At 42.7% G+C, this 20,565-nt stretch overlaps 1 protein-coding gene across 11 annotated transcripts in view; it reads left to right on the top strand.

Moving 5' to 3' along the window:
• The window catches only part of Znf385b (zinc finger protein 385B), a 402,760-nt gene that overhangs the window by 351,837 nt on the left and 30,358 nt on the right, over positions 1-20,565 (top strand). For all 11 annotated transcript variants that reach the window (XM_029474277.2, XM_085834743.1, XM_029474278.2 and 8 more), the window contains one exon: positions 10,983-11,145. In XM_029474277.2, coding sequence (XP_029330137.1) covers positions 10,983-11,145 — 163 coding nt within the window. The remainder of the gene's footprint in view (positions 1-10,982; positions 11,146-20,565) is intronic.

Consider the following 20,565-nt stretch of genomic DNA (forward strand, 5'->3'; position numbering starts at 1 on the left):
TTTTTTTCTCTCCCACTGTACATAACTGTTTTCTTGAGATTTCTTTTCTCAAATAGATTTCCTCCTTCCCGCTGCACCTAATTCCTCTGGAACCTTGTCTGTCTCCAAAGGGTCATCCATCATCTTGTCGCCTGGCTTCCGAACGATGCCTACAGTCCAGCAACCTTCCTCAACTAGCAATTGTTGAATCTCCCCAGTGTGTATCCTGTGAGCAGCCCCGACAGATGCCCAGACAAAATCCTCATTTCCTCCTGAAACATATCCCGCTCCACCATGACTACAGCTTTGTTATTTGTTTTTGCCATGTTCTCTGCCATTTGGCTATGACCAATTTAAAGTCAGCTCTATTTTTCCATCCTCTATCTTTACTTGAGTTCTATTTTGAAGGAATAAAGATTATATGTTCATTCCCTCACCCATCCATGTAGTAAATATTTATCAGATGCCTACTGTGTTTTAAGTAATGTGTTAGGTGCAAGATATAAAATGAAGAATAAATATCTCACAGGTGTGAGCCATAATAGAGGGCCATGGTCTGGTAGAAGACAGAATTAATCAAATGGTCTTGTGAATTCATAAATTCAAAACAGGGCAGGCCTTTCAGAAACTATCATACAGACAGAAATACATACAGCAAGGAGCTGCACTGCACTGCCGTTTGGTGGCTGTACTTTGGAAGAATCCACAGTTAGTATGGGACCTAGTGAAGGATCACAGAAGGTTTCTTCAGGAAGGGCGTCTAGCCAGGTTCTGAGGGAAGAACAGGAATTAACTAAGACTAGACCCGAGGGGCTAGCTAGCTTCTAGGCTGGGTAAAAGAAGACTTCCTGTGCTTTCCTTGGGCTGCAGCCACACTGTTTTTTTCTCAGAGAGCAATAGAGAAGACCAAGACAAAAAGCCAGAAGTAGGGAGGGAGAAGGCCAGGCAGATTGCCAGGAAGATGATTTAGGTTGTAAAAACAGCATCAGTGAAGCATTGTGGATTTTTAAAACCAAGGAATGACCACAGTCAGACCTGTGTTTGAAAATACTGCTACAGAGAGCTGAGGAAGGTCTTTGTGTGGTCGCAGAGGAGCCTTACGTAAGATGACAGCAGATTTCATCAGGATGGTTGTGACAGAGTACAAGAAAATCAGCCTGACTGTAGAAGTACCGGGGTGGACTCCACAGGCTCTGGCAATTCACAGAATGTGGGTGTTGCGTATGATAAGAGGGTGCCCTGGTCCTTTCAACAGAGAAAAGAGATGCAGTTGACAGAAGAGGGAGAGGACTAGGTAGTTCAGAGGAAGAGAGCAACGTCTGTTACAAGGAGCTTAGCTTTGAGTTTTTGTTTAAGATCCTTCCATATTCAAAGTGGACATCCAAAACCTGGTTTTGTGTGCTATAATGTGGGTGAGATTGGGCAGTAGAACCTCAGAAAGGGCTAAAAGTAAGCAGTGTTTGATGACTGAGCAGAGAAGCATACACTAGCAAGAGTTCCCTGCAATAACTAGCTTGCTCAGTCCATTCAAGTCTCTGGGCAAGTTCCCTTGGTACCTAACATTGCATGTGATACCCCTATAGCATGCTGTTATGGTGTGCTGACCTTTAGAGTTTGTAGGTAAATCAAAGCTGCAGATGTTTCCATTCCTCTTTTGCCTTAAGTAGACGGAGCTCTCAGGCTGCAAATAGTAAATTAGGATGGAAACGTCAGGTTTAACCTGCTGCTGTAATGTAAAGAACAATTAGCAGGGCAAGGTTGGCTATATATTGTTTCATTATTTACCCTTAATTACATTTGTGTATTATGAGAGTTTATGAGATATGCTTCTCTTCTTAAAAAAAACTATTTATTTATTTTATGTATATGAAAACACTGTCACTCTCTCAGACATGCCAGAGAAGGGCATCAGATCCCATTACAGATGGTTGTGAGCCACCGTGTGGTTGCTGGGAGTTGAACTCAGGACCTCTGGAAGAGCAGTCAGTGCTCTTAACAGCTGAACTATCTCTCCAGCCTAAGATATGCTTTTCATATCTGCATATCTTATTTCATCTGACTTATAACATTATGCCGGGGCCTAGGCCTTAATCTGCCACTCTGAAATATGATTGTTTCAGTAACTGTTAAACAGAGTCTCAAATGATGAATGATAGATAACTAATGTGTCAGCATATGAAATACTGGTACAGCCATGTTTCAACTGGTTCCCTGAGCACTGCCCACTGAGTTGCCCTGCCACTACAGCCAACACTAAGGCTATGATTCGTGGAACGTACATAAGGAGACATAATACAAGTTCTCATTTTAGATGTAATTGGTGTCGTTTGTGTCAATGTCTTTAATATGGAAACAGAAATAAGTGCGATGCTTTCTTGGACCAGGCCACTGTAAACGTGTGAGTCTAAGAGACAGTTCAGATGGTTTGGATCAGTTAGGTGAGCGGTCACAGTGCCCCACTGAAAGCACGTGGTCCTTCCTTGTAAATACACCGGCAGAGCCAGTGAAACTGGAGTCACCACAGAGTCGGAGATGTCCTTCTATGTCACCGTATCAGAGAAGTAACTAACAGGCTTATATAAAATGTGAAATTAATTTGAGGAAAATGGATCACTTCCACTTTTAAATACTCTGGGAAAATCTCAAAATAAAGAATTCAAAGGATATTGTGTAATCATTGACAAATCTTTAATATTAACATAAATTAATTTTTCAAATAAAATTAAAATAAGAATGTTTGATTCACAAAATATTCTAAGGGGTTTAATTCCTATATGTATTAATTTTAAAGAAAATTGGGTATTTTTAAAATCACTTTATATGTTAGTCATGTCAGTGTACAAAGCACTTGCCTTCCTGAGCTGGATAGCGTCATTTAGAGTGTATAGCTTATTAGGTGCATTCTCTGGGGAGTGAGTCAGATATTTCCCTTTGATTTGAGCGTGGTAGAGTACACCCCACCAGGGTTTATTGCTTCATCTTCCCCTACCCCCGTTAAACTGTTGGACATTTTTTTTTTTTTAGGAATTCACTTATGCACGAGGTGTTGGCTTACTGTGTTCAGGTGCTGATCCTCAACACAGAAGACAGCATAAGCATCCCTCAAAAAATTACCACACTGCAGTGCAAAATACAGAGTAAACACTCTGTTTTGTTTTTTTTTTAAGAATAAGCATCTCAGCCACTTGAAACTCCCTATGTAAATTGTAATGACATTTATCAGAGCAGTGATGCTGAAGACCTGTACTGAAGAATTCATATAAGTGTCCTGCCACTTGATTGGTAAAAGAAAATGTTCTTCAAAATGCAATCTCTATGATTTTCATTGTTTACAAACAGAATTAAGATAGGAATCATCTGGTCTTTACCTTAGCAAAAACCTATTGTTGTTTTTTTTTTAATGGACATAAGTTTTAATTATGACCTAATTTGAAATGAAATGTCAAATGTCAAAGAGCTAGGCAAGCGAGAGAACAGAACTGACCAAATAAAAGGGCTCACAGTCAGATCACAGTTAGTGCCGGCACTTCCGAATAACTGTGTCTCTTATCCTGCCCTTATCAACCCTAAGTTGGTAACTCGGTGTGCAGTTGGATCCCTAAGGGAAGAAGCTAAGATTCCTGGGAATCCTCTAAAATTAATAATCTACCTTCAGAGCACTCAAGTGAAGTCTGAAGTGAAGGGAAATGGCCGAGTTTGTTCACTTGAAACTGGGAAACCGCCCTGCTTGTTCTTTAAGGGCACAATCCTGTCTCTGCACCACATCTCAGCTGATTATTAACTCAAGCTGTGGTGCCCTTCTGTAGGTCACCGATAGGCCAACAGTGTGCTTATGTGCAGTTTCTTAGGCCAAGCAGAAACACAGGCATCAAGGCTCACAGATGACTAATAGGATATATTTGAAAAATTACTTTGAACTGCACTAAAGATCTCAGCTTTTTTTTTTTTTAAGAAATGGATTAATTTGCCTCCACTAAAATGTATAAAGTGAAGATGTCTGTGTAAAGCTGGGGTATCAAACAGAAGCATTCTGAAGCAGCTGTGACCCAAGAATTCTACTCTGTCTCTAAGATTTGATGGATTTTAAATTGGGCCCAAAGAGAATTAACAGGCTAGAGTGCACATCGTGTCCCTCCTGAGAGCCACTGCTTTTCCTTTTAGTGATACAGAAAGCTTTGGAGTTCGCAGGGTGCTTTCTGCACTCTACAGACAATGTATGTAGAATGCCTTACACAGGTTACTGGTCGCCTACATGTGGCCTGGAGGATAGCATCCATGGTGAACTGTATGTGAGTGGCGCCCCCTGGAGTTACACAATATCAAGGTACTAGCTGGACCATAGAAACGACAACTCTTTCACTGGTTAGTTAGATCTTAGAAATTAGCAAAAACACTGACTCTCTTTTCCCTAATGGTCATAATTCTGTCTGAACTTTTTTTGTTTTCAACAGATTCCCATAAGTAAGGACTGAGTGAGTGAGGTAAATACCAAAGACAGTTTATACATCATTATTGGTATTGCAGACCGTAATATGGCCAATATCAGAAGAAAAGTTCACTAGCCATCTTTGGATTGAGTAAGACTTTCTCTTGGACACATCCTCCGTTTCTCATAATGTGGCCCTGTCTCTGGGAGTGTCAAATCTTAATCAGTTCAAAAATACATGCAAAAGGGTTTTTACTAGTAAAAAGAGTTTTGTGAAAAAAAAATAAAAGGCAGAGATTCAAGAAATTATTTAGCTTCTACTCAGTAATTTTTAATTTGTTTCTTAACATGTTCATAGATTTCAAAGTGTCATTATTATTTTATCTCAGATAATTATCTTAGTGCCTTGGCTATGGTACAAGATTATAGTTTAGCACACAGAATAGGATCTGTAATGTAAAAGCCACATCTAATGTCACAGTAACTTCCTATTCCAAGTGCTTACTGATAGGGCATTTGACGTGCAATTGAAAAGCCCGACGATGGCTTCCGTTTTACAAGGGACATAAATTTTAAGGTAACAGTTCAGGGGCATTTCTCTGCTGTCTTCTCTGTATCAGTGTGTTCTAGAGAAGCTACAAGTATCTATGCCAGGGAACACTGTAGCTCAAAGGATGTACTGTCCAGCGCATACTGTTCCTTTTACCCCAGAAGGTCTCCCACTGGGCACCGCCACCTCAGAGCCTGCCCTAGAAGCAGCGCCCAACCTCTGCTCCCTCTTCTGAGGAAGTTCCCCTGTCCTCTACAATCTGGAGAATTTTTTTTTTTCTATTCACTGATTCCTTTTAGTTCTCAGTTGCTCCATCCTTGATATCTTTCCCCCTCTTGCTTCGGGTCATCTTTATCCTTGAACTTTGGATTGTGGTTTGAATTTCTTTTCTTCTACCTCCTGATCTTCAGTGGGTGTCCGGGTGAAAGGGGGTTGTCTTTATTTCTAAAAATATCATGCTGTCCAACACATGGCATGAGTCAAATTGCTTTTTAGAACAATCAAGTTTACTAGTTTATTTATTTATGGTTGATTTGGCATATGTTTTACTTAGTATTTTAATATTTAGATTTTATTTAGAATATGTTGTTGTTGTTTAAATTAACTGACCACTCTCTACAGCCATACCACCATGTGCAGAGCCCATCTTGTCTGATGCTAACTAACTGTTGCCGCTTCCCTCATGACATTGCTGACCGCATTGACACCTAAGGTAGTAGAGAAAGAGATGCTATGATGTATTTTCTTTAATGGAGGAAATAGTTTCACTCATTTCTTTAAACACGAAAAGATCAGTTCTCTATAGAGAGCTGGGCACTTGCCTAGCGTTCCGTGAATCTGCCTTTCCGTATACACTGAACACAATGTTACATCCTGACTGGAGGTTGCAGATCTCCCTCTCTGAGGCAGAAATTAGAACTCAGGAGACACCGGAGGGGAGCGCACAGTAGATTGTAAAATATCCCACTGGGAAGACTTCATTACATTTTTAGTTTTAAGTCAAAACCTTGTCTAATTCATTATCTTTTTTTTTTTAACTTGGGCCAGTGAGGTTCTGAGAAATGTTGAGGATTTGGGAAATCAATGGGACTTGACACAAAAGGGAATTAATGGGGGGAAAATGTATCTCTGGATGTCATTTCCTGTGAAAGCTATTTTGCCAATGGATAGTGGGTATTCTGGGAACTATAGAAGTGGCCCCTAAAATATGAGGTTATATTCCCATCAGTTCCTAGATGGAGGTCAAGGTGGTCATTCCAGTAACCCTTTCTTTCTTGCCACTTCTTCATATGGGGCTTTCTTCTTCCTTCTCCATTTTGACTGCTCAGGCTCAAACCCTGGGCCCTGTGCAACGAGGCGTGTGCCTTACTGCTAAGCCACACACACACACACACACACACACACACACACACACAAGCACTGGTCAGTGCCAGGGGGATTGCAACAGCTCTCTTGAAGCCACTTGCAGTAGACAGCTATCTCCTGCTGCTCAGTCACTGGGCTGTAAGGAAAGTCAGGCTGGCCAAACAAGCCCATTGTTGATGGCATTTGATTGTGGCAGTCGCCTGCCTGGTGCCATGAGTTTGCTGGCTCTCCTTCTTGCCTCTCTCACTCCTCAATTAAGGTGCTTCCTTGCTAATGAAGTGGGGTCAGTGCTGTTGCTATTTAACAGCGTCTCACTTTCACTTGAAGGTTTGCCCAGGAAGCAGAAGCTGTTGACACTGCATCAGATAAAGTACGAGGATAGCAAAGTGTCACTCACCGAGAACACCAGGAGAAAGTAGAGGTGTGCCAAGTGAGGGCACCTCTGCTCCACAACGGGCGGCTTCACTTGCCCCAAATGCCAGTCCAAGGGAGCCAGTGATCCTCACTGCTGGCTTCTACACACCCCAAACTCAGGGGAAACACATTGCGGAGAGCCCTTTCTATCTTGCCACATGCAGTAAGGTATCACATAGCTAGCTGTATCTTTATCTCGAGGGCTAACTGGTGCTGTTAACTTTCTGCCCTGATGCCAGGACATGGTAATGAGGAAATCACCCTGTTCGTCTTGTACTTGAAAGTTATATTTAGAGAACCCTGTTCTTGAGCCAAAAGGGTACTAAATAACCCTCAACTACTCAGTGCACTTGAAAACAAGAGGCGCTGAAAAGTGTCCTTGGAACTTTGCATGGTGCCATGTGCCTGTAATCCTAGCATTTGAAGTGGAGGCTGGAGGGTCAGGAGTTCAAGGCCAGCCTCTGCTGCACAGTGAGTTAAAGACTACCCTTAACTACCTGAGCCTTGCTCAAATTTTTTTTTAAAAAAAGGTTGGAGGTATCCTAGTATCTTCTAGAGGTATACAACTCCAAAGTGGGACTTTAGGGCTTTCTTAGCTATTCATTCAAAGGATTTGACCTAAAGTATTACCCTTTACCCAAAATTATGCAGCTGTTTTCTATTTGTAGAAATTTCAGCAGCATTAAGGTCTAATCCCTTCCTGTGATATTTAAAGTAGTGCGGTGCCTTTGTAGCTCTCCAGTTCTTAACGATTACAGTGTAAACTTAGATCAGACCTATGAGTATATAATTAAGGAGAGATGTGCATCTCAGCACGTAACATCCACTAGATGCCTTCCTATAGGCCCTGTGTGGTTGTTGATGAGTTATCTGCCTTTAAAATATAGAGTTTCTTATTTGCAAGACACTAGCCGACAATGCCTCCTCTCCCAGGATACGATGAGAATCAAGTGAGTTGGGTCACGCTCAGACTGGAAGAGTGCTCAGGGACATAAGTCATCACTGTTATTTCCGCTGTCCACCTTTAAATCTGCATTCATTTTCTAGTTTATTACCATTGTCCTAGTATGAATTCTGTTGCTGTGATAAAATCTGAAACCGAGAGCCACTTAGAGGAAGAAAGGACTTAGTTCAGATTACACTTTCTGGTCCCAAGATTAGGGAAGTCGGGGCAGGGACTAGAGCAGAAACCAATAAGAAACTCAGCTTGCTGGGTCACTCCTTATCTTCTCTTCTATTCAGATAATCTGTCTTATACAGCCTAGAACTCCTGCCTAGGGTGGTTCTGCCCACAGTGGACTGGGCCTCCTCAGTCAATTATCAATAAAGAAACTGCCCCATGGATATGTCTACAGGCCCATCTGATCAAGGCAGTCCCCCAGCTGAGACTCCCTCAGAAGAGAAGTGTGAGTTGCGACAAGTTGGCAGCTTGAAGATGACTAGAAATAAACAACTACACTTTATGTCACCTCTCACAGCCAATACATGAAGGTCTCATCATGCTTTTCCGTTTTCCTTGGGGTTTCCTTTAACTTTGACAAAGAATACGCAGTCTTGAACATCCAAAGTAAGATCAATGATAAGTCAATGAACAGCTAAGATGAGAGTTGTGGGGAGACCCTGAGGAAGCTAGAACTACACTCAGCACAGGCCCTGGGTAGCAAACGCTGCACACAAGGGAAGACACTAATGTCCTCTTAGCTGTAAAGTAAACCAATCCCCAGATGACAGTTGTGTCGAGACAGTGCATGTTTCCACATCCGTTTCCTAGTCAAATGAAGAAACAACCAAATCAGAGAGCTCTGAAATCACTGAGTTCCCACTCCAGCGGGAGTGCAGTGAACCATGGGAATGTAAATGTACAGGCAGGGCGTTCGGCTCATTGCATCTTCTCCTCACAGTCAGACTGCTATAGTTCAGCAAGAACACCTACCTTCATCTCATCACTTATGCATTCAGCAAAACTAGGCCTTTCCCTCATGGTGGTTCACAGTGATGGGCACTGAAGTGATGGTCACCGTCACCAGTTCCACAGAAATGAGTGAGCTGAAATTGCTGAAGATGGTGAAGTTATGTGTGCTCTGAGCTGGAACAAAAGAAGCCAGGAAGTCAGGAAAACATTCCAACACAAATATACACATACAAATATACACCACACAAACACACACACATACACATCTGCCCCAACACAAATACATACCAAACACACACACCACACACATACACACATACACATCTGCCCCAACACGTACACATACCAAACATACACACACACACACATACACATCTGCCCCAACACGTACACATACCAAACATACACATACACACACACCTGCCCCAACACATACACATACCAAACATAAACACCATACACATACACATATACACATCTGCCCCAACACATACACATACCAAACATACACACCACACACATACACAAAACACACACACACACACATCCCAGCCTGAGATGACTTAAGCAAATGTGATATTTTGGGAGAACACTCTGTATTTAGTGATTACCAGTAAACTGATGAGATCCATTTAAGCAAAGGACCACAGGACTGATACTGACTAACATTCCCAGGAACTTGAGCTACTCTGTTTACACTATGAATATTTCTGTCATGTTCCTCACTCATGATTTTACCCCTGTCTCATATTTTCAACGCTTCCCTGTTCATCTTCCTTTTCTCTTACACAGTTGGTATAAATAAATAAATAAATAAATAAATAAACCAGCTGAGATGGAAATTCCCCCCACTTGGAACCTGTAGCACCATGCACTTGCTGGAGAATTTCATCCCTGTGATAAGCTGCTCCCACACCTGACTCCCATTGACTTCCTATGGCAGGTAGTCTATCAAGTGGTCCGTGTAGCCCCCTCTCCTGCCAATACCTATGCCTCTGCCATTCCAGCACAAATGCTTTTCCTAGGCCAAATTCTCCCACCCAAAGCACACCTCCCTTTACCAATTCATGTGTAACTCCTCCTTCAGATCTTCAAACCTAAGGCTGCCAATTTTAGGACATCTCCTCAAGACAACTCCTCTCGGGTTCCCTTTGCTTTTGCTCGGCTTGCCCCATGGCGTGCTTTGCTGCTTTGCTGCATCTGCCCATTTTCTCATGAGTGCATCTGCATCACACCTTACCTCACGGGCCTATGACCTAAGGCGTGACCTTACCTCACTTCGCTGACCCTGACCATCTCTAGATACACTCGGATTCTAACGGAAACTGATAGAAGAAAAGTAATTAGGTGAAAAGCCCTCTCATCAAACTCCATCTTGTTTGCATAAGATTTACCACGTGTGTCACCTTTAGAGCTAAAGCAGTGTACCCACTATGTCTTGTTTTGGTTTTGCTACATACATAGTTTTATTTTTTCAGTCCGTTCAGAGTGCAATTCAAATGAATTTATGCAGTTATTTTTCTCAATGTGTCTGGTAAATCAAGGTGTCAAAAAGATCTTGTTCGGATGGAAGGTAACTCCCCAAATGTCAGTAAGTTAACTCCGTGTCTTCTGGTTTATTGTAATTTGGTGTTGTCTCTTGTCTCACTTTCTACTTCCTTTGATCTAGTATTGAAGTCACAGGGCTACACACCCTTTATGTATGAGAATGGAATGCTAACTGCTTTGATGTGAGACCCACATCTGAGATCAAGGACTGTCCTTACCTCCCTTGTGGCATGAGCTATAATTGGAACTGGGATCATCCAAGGTGGCATACTAAGTGCATGTAGATGTCTCCTAAACGCCGTGCCATCTGCATTCAACAGCAGCTATCGTCATGTTGCTATGTCACCCTAGTTGATCTCAAAGACCACAGGGGACTAGGTGCAGAGCAGACAGGCTTTATCTAATGAGCGGTGGAGACTGTGGAAGTCCACATCTATGAGGGTGAATGACACCCAGCACAGATGCTGCCAGCCAGATGGTGAGAAAGCAGTCCTCCCTGGCCTGAGCGGAGGCGAGAGAGCACCGCTGACCGGTCTCACCTTCCTCCTGCTTTTGTCCAGATCCTGTGGTCCACTGGTGTGACTTTTAGGCTTTCAACGACACGGGTTCTCCATTATCCAGCAAGGTTTGATATGTTGAAACCTCGTAGATAAATGCTGGGGATGTACCCAAGCACTGACCTGTGATGTCTGTGGTGCCTATGACTGATTGTATTTTTTCCTGCATGCTCATCCATCCTGGTGTTTGTAAGTAGCAAAACAATGAGCCTGATTTGTTCTCCTTTGTAGAGCCAGGCCGAGGCCCACTACAAAGGAAGTAAACATGCCAAGAAGGTCAAAGCTCTAGAGGCAACGAAAAATAAACCCAAAATGGTTCCTTCCAAGGACAGCGCAAAGGCTAATCCCAGCTGCTCCATCAGGCCAGGCACAGGCGACAGCTCTGACAAATCAGGTCAATGGCATTTTTGTTCTTTGGCATTGTTGTGTCCCTCCTCCCCACCCCACCCCCACCCCTGCTTCCCTCCTCCTTGGATGTTGCATGTTACTCTCCATGAGTTATTTTTGTAATATGATATGTTTCCCTCACAGGAAGCAATATGTGTTAGCAGAGAATGTAAACATTTGATATGTTGCCATTCCATGTTGTACAATATATATTTATATTTAACTATGTGTGTGTACATAAGTATATATGTATAAAAATCAGCAAAGAGTGTTGGTCACATGTTCAGGCAAAGATCATGTAATGGATATAAAACAATGGAATTCTTTCTATTTCTTTTATGTCTGGTTTGTGTTGCAGGTTTTTAAGAGATTCTTATACTTGTTAATATTTTTTTTTCATATCCTCTGATCTCAGTGAAGAGTTAGGGGTGATGTTTTCTGAGAGAATGACATTCGTGGGTATGAAAATGTGCTTAGAAGTAACAGATTCTGACTTTCTAACACCTTCACAAAGCTCTTCTCTGAATTACAAATAGACCCAAATAATTTAAAGGAATTATTTACAAAGCCATGAACTGCCTAACAGAAAGCCTTAATTTAAAATTACAAATGTGCTGATGATGGAAGAGCCTCGTAAGAAAATTCTTTAATACGGAACCTGTAATTTCTGAGTGAGGTCTTTCACTGGGAAACAAAATTCTCTGTCTCTTTCAGTGTGGATGCTGTGAAATTGGATGTTGATAAGCTCCCTTCTCACAGCGGCCCTTGGGATCCATAATGGATTTGTCATCCTGTTTTAGTGGCTAGCCGAGGAACAGCGTCCGTTAAAGGGCATTAAGAGGACATGTCCCTTTCTTTATGTTTGACTCTGGCGTTAGGGAATTCTATGTTGTGGGAAATACACACTTCAGATTCTCTCCTGATTGTCAAAATCCCTGCAGCACTTGAGGAGGAAGCTGAAGAATGCTTACCCATGGCTGCCCAGGGCCGTTGGAGATGGGCAAATCCATTACCGTAAGAGGAGAGTACAGAAAGCCTCTTCAACTAAGAAAACTATGTACAAAGGAAACATTGCTTAAGTCCTGTAGATTCTGGCTTCAAAAGCATACAAGCCTATAATTAAGCTACCAGATTTAGTGTTAATAATGATTCTTTGTGCTTTCTATGCTAGGGTCACCAAATTACCTTATCAGAGAAACATGATAAGTACTGGATTGTTACACAGCACTTCTAACCTGGTGGAGAACAAAACCCCTGTTTAGACAAAGCATAAAATGTAATGGTTAACCTGTGTCTAAAGCAGTTATTAGTATAGGTGCTAAACACCATTTCCATGTGTGCAGTATCACAATTGGCATTGCAGCCTGCAGTGTGTTTGGAATCACAGCAGTTGCCCTGTGTTTGGAAGAGCAAAATTCTCCATCCCCTGACTCCCTGCTAGCTTTTATTTTCCACAGAATATTGTTGCCATTATGAAACAATACTCTGTCAAGGGTTTTATTACCTGAATTGTGGTCTTTACCTCCAGCAGGACTTACAAGTAAGAAGAAAAACAATGGAGGTTAGTGTCACCCATCCCTTCAGTTTATTTTGTGGCTTGAGCTAATCAGATAGTCAGTGGACTCTATAAATACTCCAGCATTGCAGCAGAATGTGTTTCAGGGAAGCCCCGGAACCACCAGGGAATTGTGTTTGCTCGAATGACAGTAGTAAAAGTAATGAGCAGAAAGTGAAATAGAAAGTGCCAAAGACCAGGGGAGACTGAATCAAGGACAGAGCACCGAGGACATAGAAAATGCAAATGGAAGGGGCTAGGTTATAATCACAGCCTCCCATGCCTATAGGGTGCCCATCGAAAACTGTTGAAATAAATTGCAGCAAGTCAAGGTCTTTCTTCCAACATTTGAATGTTAGCATTCATCGAGGACTGATGTTCATGAAACAAAGAGACCTCCTAGGAAGCCGTGTTTGCCTGGTGAGCTGTCGGAACCATCTAGGGTCAAGGATACCAGTGATGTTGACAAAGAAAGAAGGCTAAGGTTCAGAAAAAACCCTGGCGGATGAGAGTGGAGAGATGAAAACAGAAATCTAAATGATGGCATCTCAAAGGCATGCGTGAGGTGGTCTTTAATCCTGCAGTGCCATCTCGGCTTCCCCTGTTACAGCATCGTGTTCCCCTGCCACAGTGCCTGTAGACTCTCAGTGTTTAAATCCCTCACTGTGAGCCTCTCCAGATTTGTAGAGGAATGGGGAAAATGCTTGTATTCTGGAACAACCCATCTACTGTGGCACCTCACTCAAATTATATATGTGTGTGTGTGTGTGTGTGTGTGTGTGTGTGTGTATCACTAATGAGATTACTTATGGTTTGTATGAGTATCAATGTAAATGAAATATGTTGTATCTATGATAGTTAAACTGACACCAACATCAAAGGCAGACAGCCTCTTTAAGGTAACTGAGTTTACTTGTTAGATATATGTGCCTTTGTCCCCTTTACCTGAAACTAGGCTCTACGTAAGAATTTCTTTGTGTTTTATAGAATTTCCAAATGAGAAAATTAGAAGCTTTACCCAACTAGAGAAAATGATCCAAATAACCTAACTGATGGATGATTGCTAACCACCTATTTCTAAGTGCTTGAACTGGTTTTGTGTGTGTGTGTGTGTATGTGTGTGTGTGTGTGTGTGTGTGTGTGTGTGTGTTTGTCATTATTACAAATTCTAGTCAGTAGCTCTCATTCATTTAAACTCCTGTTTTGGAAAGACAGAACACACAGAAACACAAGTCCTTTAGTCCTTTGTAACTGGCCTGGGTAGAACGGGGTGAGAAAGAGAACAGGAAGAGGAACAGTGACTGGTGATCCTAAGCTGATGGAAATGCTTTCTGTCAGACCACATTGCCTCTGAAGAGTCATCCAAAACTGAGTCAATGCCAGGGACTCCACAGTTGATTGTCAAATCCCATGAGACTGAAGTTCCCCAGCAATGGTCTTTTTCTTCTGAAGAGAGTTCATGTCAACAGGTTTTAAGCAGAGTCTGTGATGCCGAGGGTTTTGGGTGAGAAGTCAGTCACCCACCTGATGCCGGAGTTGTTAGCTTGTAGTGATACAGACAACGACTGTATCCACAGAATTTGCCAATCCAACTTCTAGTCTCTTAGCATCAGCTTAGCCATAGAAAGTTGTTTAAGGAAAGCAAATTATGAAGGGAAAGAAAGAACCAGGCACTGAGGGAGGGAGCTTCCGGGAGTGCAGTGTTCTGGAATGCACTGAATAGCACTGACCATGAGGTGAGGAGGTGAAGCATCTAATGAGAAACATGGAGGCCCATGAAGACTGCGGTGTGATCCTTCTTGCTACCCTAGAGCACACAGGGTTTATGCTATGATACTTAGCATCTTTCAGGGCTTTGGTGGGCCTTCCTACCTGCTACTTTGACACTTGGTACAACCATTTCTGTCCTTTGCGTTATATTTGGAGATATAATTTGGCTCATGTTGAATCTGGGTCTGTACAATACAGAGAGATTCGTCATAATAGAGCCAACAGATATAAAAATGTCAGGATGACATGGCAAGCTCTCTGGGTTTTTCCTCTCAGGTCAGTAAACAAAATGGGCTTAAAGTACAAATAGCTGGTGTCTCACTGATAGGAACTTCCAACTGCATGGTTTTTAAAGGCTAAAGGAAGTTGAGTAAGAATAGCTGCCACACTCAGTTCTTAGAACTTGAGGTAGAATTAAATGTAAAGTGCAGACAGATAGCTTTCTGGTCTCCCAGGATCTGCCCCAACTTTTAACGATGCTTCAGTGGGTGTTGGAAACAGTGAGAAGGGGGAGGAATGTAGTTGGGGAGAATTAGGGTCAGAACACAGCAAGCATTAGGCAGCTTCAGGAAGACAACTGGAACACACAGGCCAGACACTGCATCCAAATCTCTCCCTGGAGTTCAAGTGTCGTGATGCCATGGGACACTGCCTGTCCCTGCGGTGACCTGCAGCACAGATCATGGCAAGGCCCTTTTGTGATATTGTAACAGGTTCAAATTAACAGAGCCTTCATAGGAAACATTACTGCTTACAAATATCAAATCAACACAAGCAAGCATATTCCATAAACCTAGGTTTTCTATCAGGCCTTTACAATTTTAGTCAACTATTATTCTAATGGAGAAAAACATTCCCAGTTTAAAGTCTATTAAAGCGACTTTAAATAAGCGGGTTTTTGAATGGTTGCTCTCAAAGGAAGGCCTAGGGAATGATTTCAACTGTCCGGCCAATATACAAATGCAGCTAAGAGCCAAAAACAAAGGACGCAGAATGCTCTGCAGGAAATACAGTCACAGGAGCAATGGTAAAGCAACATTGGTTTACAAGAGGCAAGCACATAGATGTTTTCATGTGGACCCTTCAGGAACCCTGCAGCACGTAGGGCTAACATCAATACCTACCTCTTCTTCAGCCAGCAACAAGCAGGATTTCCATGCAGTTGATGATCCTCAGTAACAGACACTCTCAACTCCCTTTGAGGGGTCAAACAACCCTTTCACGGGGCTCGCCTCAGACCATCCTAGATATCAGATATTTACATTACAATTCATAACTGTACCAAGATTATGATTACAGTTATGAAACAGCAACAAAATAATTTTATGGTTAGGGGTCACCACAGTATGAGGAACTGGGTCTCAGCATTAGGGAGGTTGAGAACCACTGCTCTGTACTATAGTATATGTGTATATTTTGTCAGATGCAGTGGTACAACAATGAATAGGAAGTTTTTGTTTTTGTTTTGTTTTGTTTTTTGTTTTGCCTCTTCTAAGGGATTCTCACTCTGGCAACATTTTAAAATTGGAAATTAGTGATATAAAGAAAAGTAGTATATAGCCACCACCTTCCAGTTGCTTCCAAGAATATGGTGACAGTGAAGAAGCTGGGATGGGAAGAGCCAAGCAATCCGTCCTTAGTGAAGCTACCTGACGCAGACCCCAGCATCGTCGGGAATAACCAGGAATCCCAGCTTCCTGTCCCACACTCATTCTGAACCCAGGCACTTCTAAGGTTCAGAACACATGCCCAAGTGTCAGGGGACACACAAGTGCCGGGGGACACACTCAGCTTCCACCAAAGAACTGAGCTGTTTTCCCCCCCGAAACAGAAAGGAGTAGCGTACTTAACCGTGGCCACTGGCACTTCAGCTAAACTCGGTGACTGTACAAGGGACATCATATACAATGTTTTATTACTGCTCCTAGAATTCTTGCGTGGCTCTTACCTGCAGTGTTTAGCTGTAATAGAAGAAGCTTTATTTTTGAGGGATTTTTTTTTTTAATTTAAGGAGAAATTTGAATAATTCGCCTGGGGTAAATAGCACATGAGAAATGTTCTTAAAGCCCCGGTGTGACCACTGTAGACTCTCCGTGTGTAGAGACAGATAATGCTGACTGGGATGATGCCAAGCTTGGAAAGGACTCTGCCAGCATAGCATAGACCTTTCCCCGCCCCCCGCCCCGCCCCCAAGACGACATTTGTTTACCTTCAGGGCTTGGTAAAACCTTCCATTGAAGACACTGGCAGTGGGGACTCTGGTTGGCTTCACGCCCATGACCTGTGGAGACTGAGATGACAATGTAGATCTGAGGGCAGAGCATCCCAGTGCAGCTTGCCTTAGTTGCTGGCATGTGATGGTGTTGTGTGGGGACCGTTCCTGAGGTGTGAACCGGCGAGCTGTTGTCGGCTCACACACAGGTCAGTGCAGTGTGCGCAGGAAGGCTTGTCATTCAGTTGCTTATGTTGGCCGAATCGCCTTGTGAAAGAACATCTTCCATTTTTGTCAAAGAGTGCTTCTGGCAAAGGCTCTTCCTTTTTATGGGTCCCCCTGTGTGTTTAGTAGTTTTTATGTGTTGTGATAAATGGAGTCAGGTTTTCCACTGACTGCCACCACACTCCATCTGTTAACCAGCAAGGCCTTCCTGAGTGTGTCTTCCCCCTTCCCGTATCCAGCAGCAGGACCTTGTGCTGTTAAATAGAAGAAATGATAGTTTCTTGCTGCGACAGTGCCTGTCACTTACAGACAAGTGCCACCATAAATCTGGTATACATCTATTCAAATCCAGGAAGCCAAGATTTAGTAACCCTCATAAAATAATAGATTAACTGTGTTTATGACAAACATCTTAAGCCTGAAATTCTGGGGTACAATCATGTAGAGCATAAATGAGCCCCATCTGTCTGAAGAGAACAGACCATTATACTAAAGCTCGTATATTCATGAAATGTTCATATATCATGAAGACTTTCAAAGGACATTTCAAAACTGAAATTGCTTCCATCTCTGCTCATACACACTGAGTATGACAGGAGCAGCCTGCCAGGTGAAGCCAATGGCTCTTGAGACATTTGTCTCCACTTGAAGCTAACTTCTGAGCCTTCTGACCATTTGCAGTAGCTTCATGGAAAAGAATGCTGAGGTTTTACTGTCATGCTTCCTGCTGTTAAAAGCTGCTCCCTGGCATTACTTTGGGGGTGGGGGTGGGAATTGAACCAGAAAAAAAGTGGACCTGAGATCTGGTTGACCCATTAATTTATGATTTTCTGGGGACATGTTGTAAACCGCACCCCCACCCCATAAGCTATGGGTTCTGCTTCATCACCCTCACAAACTTTCCTCATCTTCAGTCCTTTCTATTTCAACTTGTAGTCATCTCTTTTTAATACCTTTACTCACAACATTTTTGCATTAAAAAGCAACTGGGATGTAAAAGACTTTGTACATACACTGAATAATTTTGTATAACCACAGATGCCCTTGAGACTTCAACAAGGGTTATTATTTATATTTTAATGGCATTCCTCTTTATTTGCTTCAGGAAAAATTCTCTTGTTGTGGCATATTTTTTCTGACAAGGGTGGCTGCTCACATAGAGCTTACTCGATAAGTATTTTATATTCTGTGTGCAAGACACATATGTAAGACAGTTTTTAGCACTCTGGGGCCAATCCTAATAACATTATCTAGTAATACACAAAAATCAAATATATGTGTGTTTTTTTTTCTTTTCCTGGAACTTTTCAAGAGTAGATTCCTGACCCCAGCCTTGCTCAATTAGGCCCAGGTGGAGTTGGATTCTCCTTATCTGGAGAGTGCCAGGAGTCAGCCTTGGCAGTGTCCAGTGAGGCCTGTTTTGGTTCCTATGCAGAGTGTAAGATTTCCCATACTGAGTCCTATGGATGTTGTAGACTTCAGAGATCGCCAGACAGAGCTTTGTTGTAGGGCAGAGCCACCAGTGGAACACTGCTACAGGGCCCAGAAGCACTGAGGGGTCGGGGACATTGTGCAGGGAGCTCCTAACAGACAGTGGAGAGCCAGCCTCAAGATATCCAAATTGTACAGTTCCTGTTGCCAGGCCTGTGTGAGCTGCAGCTGGGACAATCGAAGCCCTGCCTTCTCTCTTCTTGCCTTTTTCCTCCCGTTGGAGTCATGATGTCTATGCCAGGCCTGATATATATTGGAAATAGCTCGTTTAGAGCCCACAGACCTGGAACTTCAGGGAATCGCCCTTAGTCAGAGCTAAAGCACATATGTGAGTTGACTTGTTTGTTTGTTTGTTTGTTTGTTTGTTTGTTTGTTTTAGCACTGTCTGGTCTTCTATTGCACTTAAATGAGACTCTGGGCTCTGGGTTTTTGAGTCTGGAATTAGCTAATGTTTCTGAGACAACTGGAATGGGATGAATGAGTTTGGCATGCAAGGCTATGAGGTTTTTGGGAACCCGAGGAGGAATGCTGTAATTGGAATGTTCCCTCCAAAACTCATGAGGAATTCAGTTTGAGCTGACATGGCACAAAGGCCTTCACCAGAAAGTGGTATCATATAGAAAGTGGGCCCTCCTGAGACACCAGCTTTTTAAATGACTTGATTCTAGATTTCCCAGTCTCCAACATTTAGAAATGAAGTTAATCAACAATGCTCAGTTCATGGTATTTCGTCATTGTAGCAGAAAAATGGGCCAAGACACAGTAATATTAATGATAACCAACATATGACTAGGAATGATTGTGTACCTGCATTGTGCTAAGTGTTTTATATATTCTGTCTTACTTATGGGCTGTAAGTCTTCAGATGGACTTCACCAGAAAGTGAAGTCTAGAGAAAGGGAGAAGAAACTTAGAGGATAGCTTCAAGTTGAGGATAGTTTTAAGGCCAGTATGTCTCCCAGACCGTCTCTCAGCTGCTCTCCTACAATGCGCTAGCTTTTGGAATAGCTTTGAGGACCACACCACTGTATGGTTTTTAAAAGGTTGTTTGCGAATTGTTCTATTAAGTGGTGTTAGTGAGTTCCTTTATCTCAAAAGGTGCAATGTTGCTTTCCCCAGCCTACTTTACAGCTAGTTTTGTTGTTGATGGTTTGGGTTTGGTTTGGGTTTGGTTTGGTTTGGTTTGGTTTGGTTTGGTTTTGATCAAGTTAGGCTAAACATGGTTCCATGTGCCTCTGATCCTTGCACTGGGGAGACAGAGGCAGATAGATGTCTATGAATCTGAGGTCAGCCTGGTCCAGGTAGCGTAGCAAGTTCTAGCCCAGTCAGGACTACATAGTGAGACGTCACAGTCTGAGCAGCTTTGCATAATGAAATGTTAATCAGGGAGTCGTTTCTGGGTGCCACTCACCAGCACAGCATCTGTAACATAGTGAAAAGAATATGATGTTCAAGTCAACTCATTAGTGCCACCTCTCTTTGACTTGATATAATTTGACCAAGCCATGTTCTCTGGCTTTCTGTTTTGTTTTTTGTTTTTGTTTTTTCCCCTTCTATAAAATGGAAGTGTTAATGCCTACCTCATAAGATTGCCAGGGTTAATGAGCTAAAACCTGCTAGGTGCTCAGCGAAGTGCCTACCACGTAACAGGCACTCGGTAAATGGTAGCCATAAAAAGCAACCATTTGTTCACAGATACTCAAGGCCCTGTCCCTGACTCCACCATCAGTTCCTGCCACGCTGGCATGCAACAGTAACTCAAGTCCCTTTATGTGCTTGTTTATCATCTCAGAGTAATTACGTGCACGTGTGTTTTCATTCCAGGACACCGCGGCCTGATGAGCCCAGTACCCTGTGAGACATTTCAAATTAGCAAGAAGCCCGTTTTTGGTCTCCCTCACATTTTTGTGTAACAGAGGAAGCACTTCTCCATCGGCCCTAACACTTATGTGCTTTACCCATCATGCCTTCTGTCTGCCCTTCCCAGGGCCCTATTCCGCATGTGGCAATCACAGAGGTAGCTTGTATCATATGAATACTATTAAGGACATTGGAATGGCGGGAGACCAGGTTCTTGCCCTAGGGGCTAGGTAAGGCAGCAAGACACTAGATAGCTCTTGTACTTCCCCCAGTCAGTGTAAAGGAGGCCAGGCCTGAGGTTGACATGTGTGTGA

The sequence above is a fragment of the Mus caroli genome, unplaced genomic scaffold (assembly GCF_978045245.1).
Source record: "Mus caroli unplaced genomic scaffold, Mus_caroli_1 scaffold_2, whole genome shotgun sequence".
In the NCBI taxonomy this organism is placed as follows: Eukaryota; Metazoa; Chordata; class Mammalia; order Rodentia; family Muridae; genus Mus; species Mus caroli.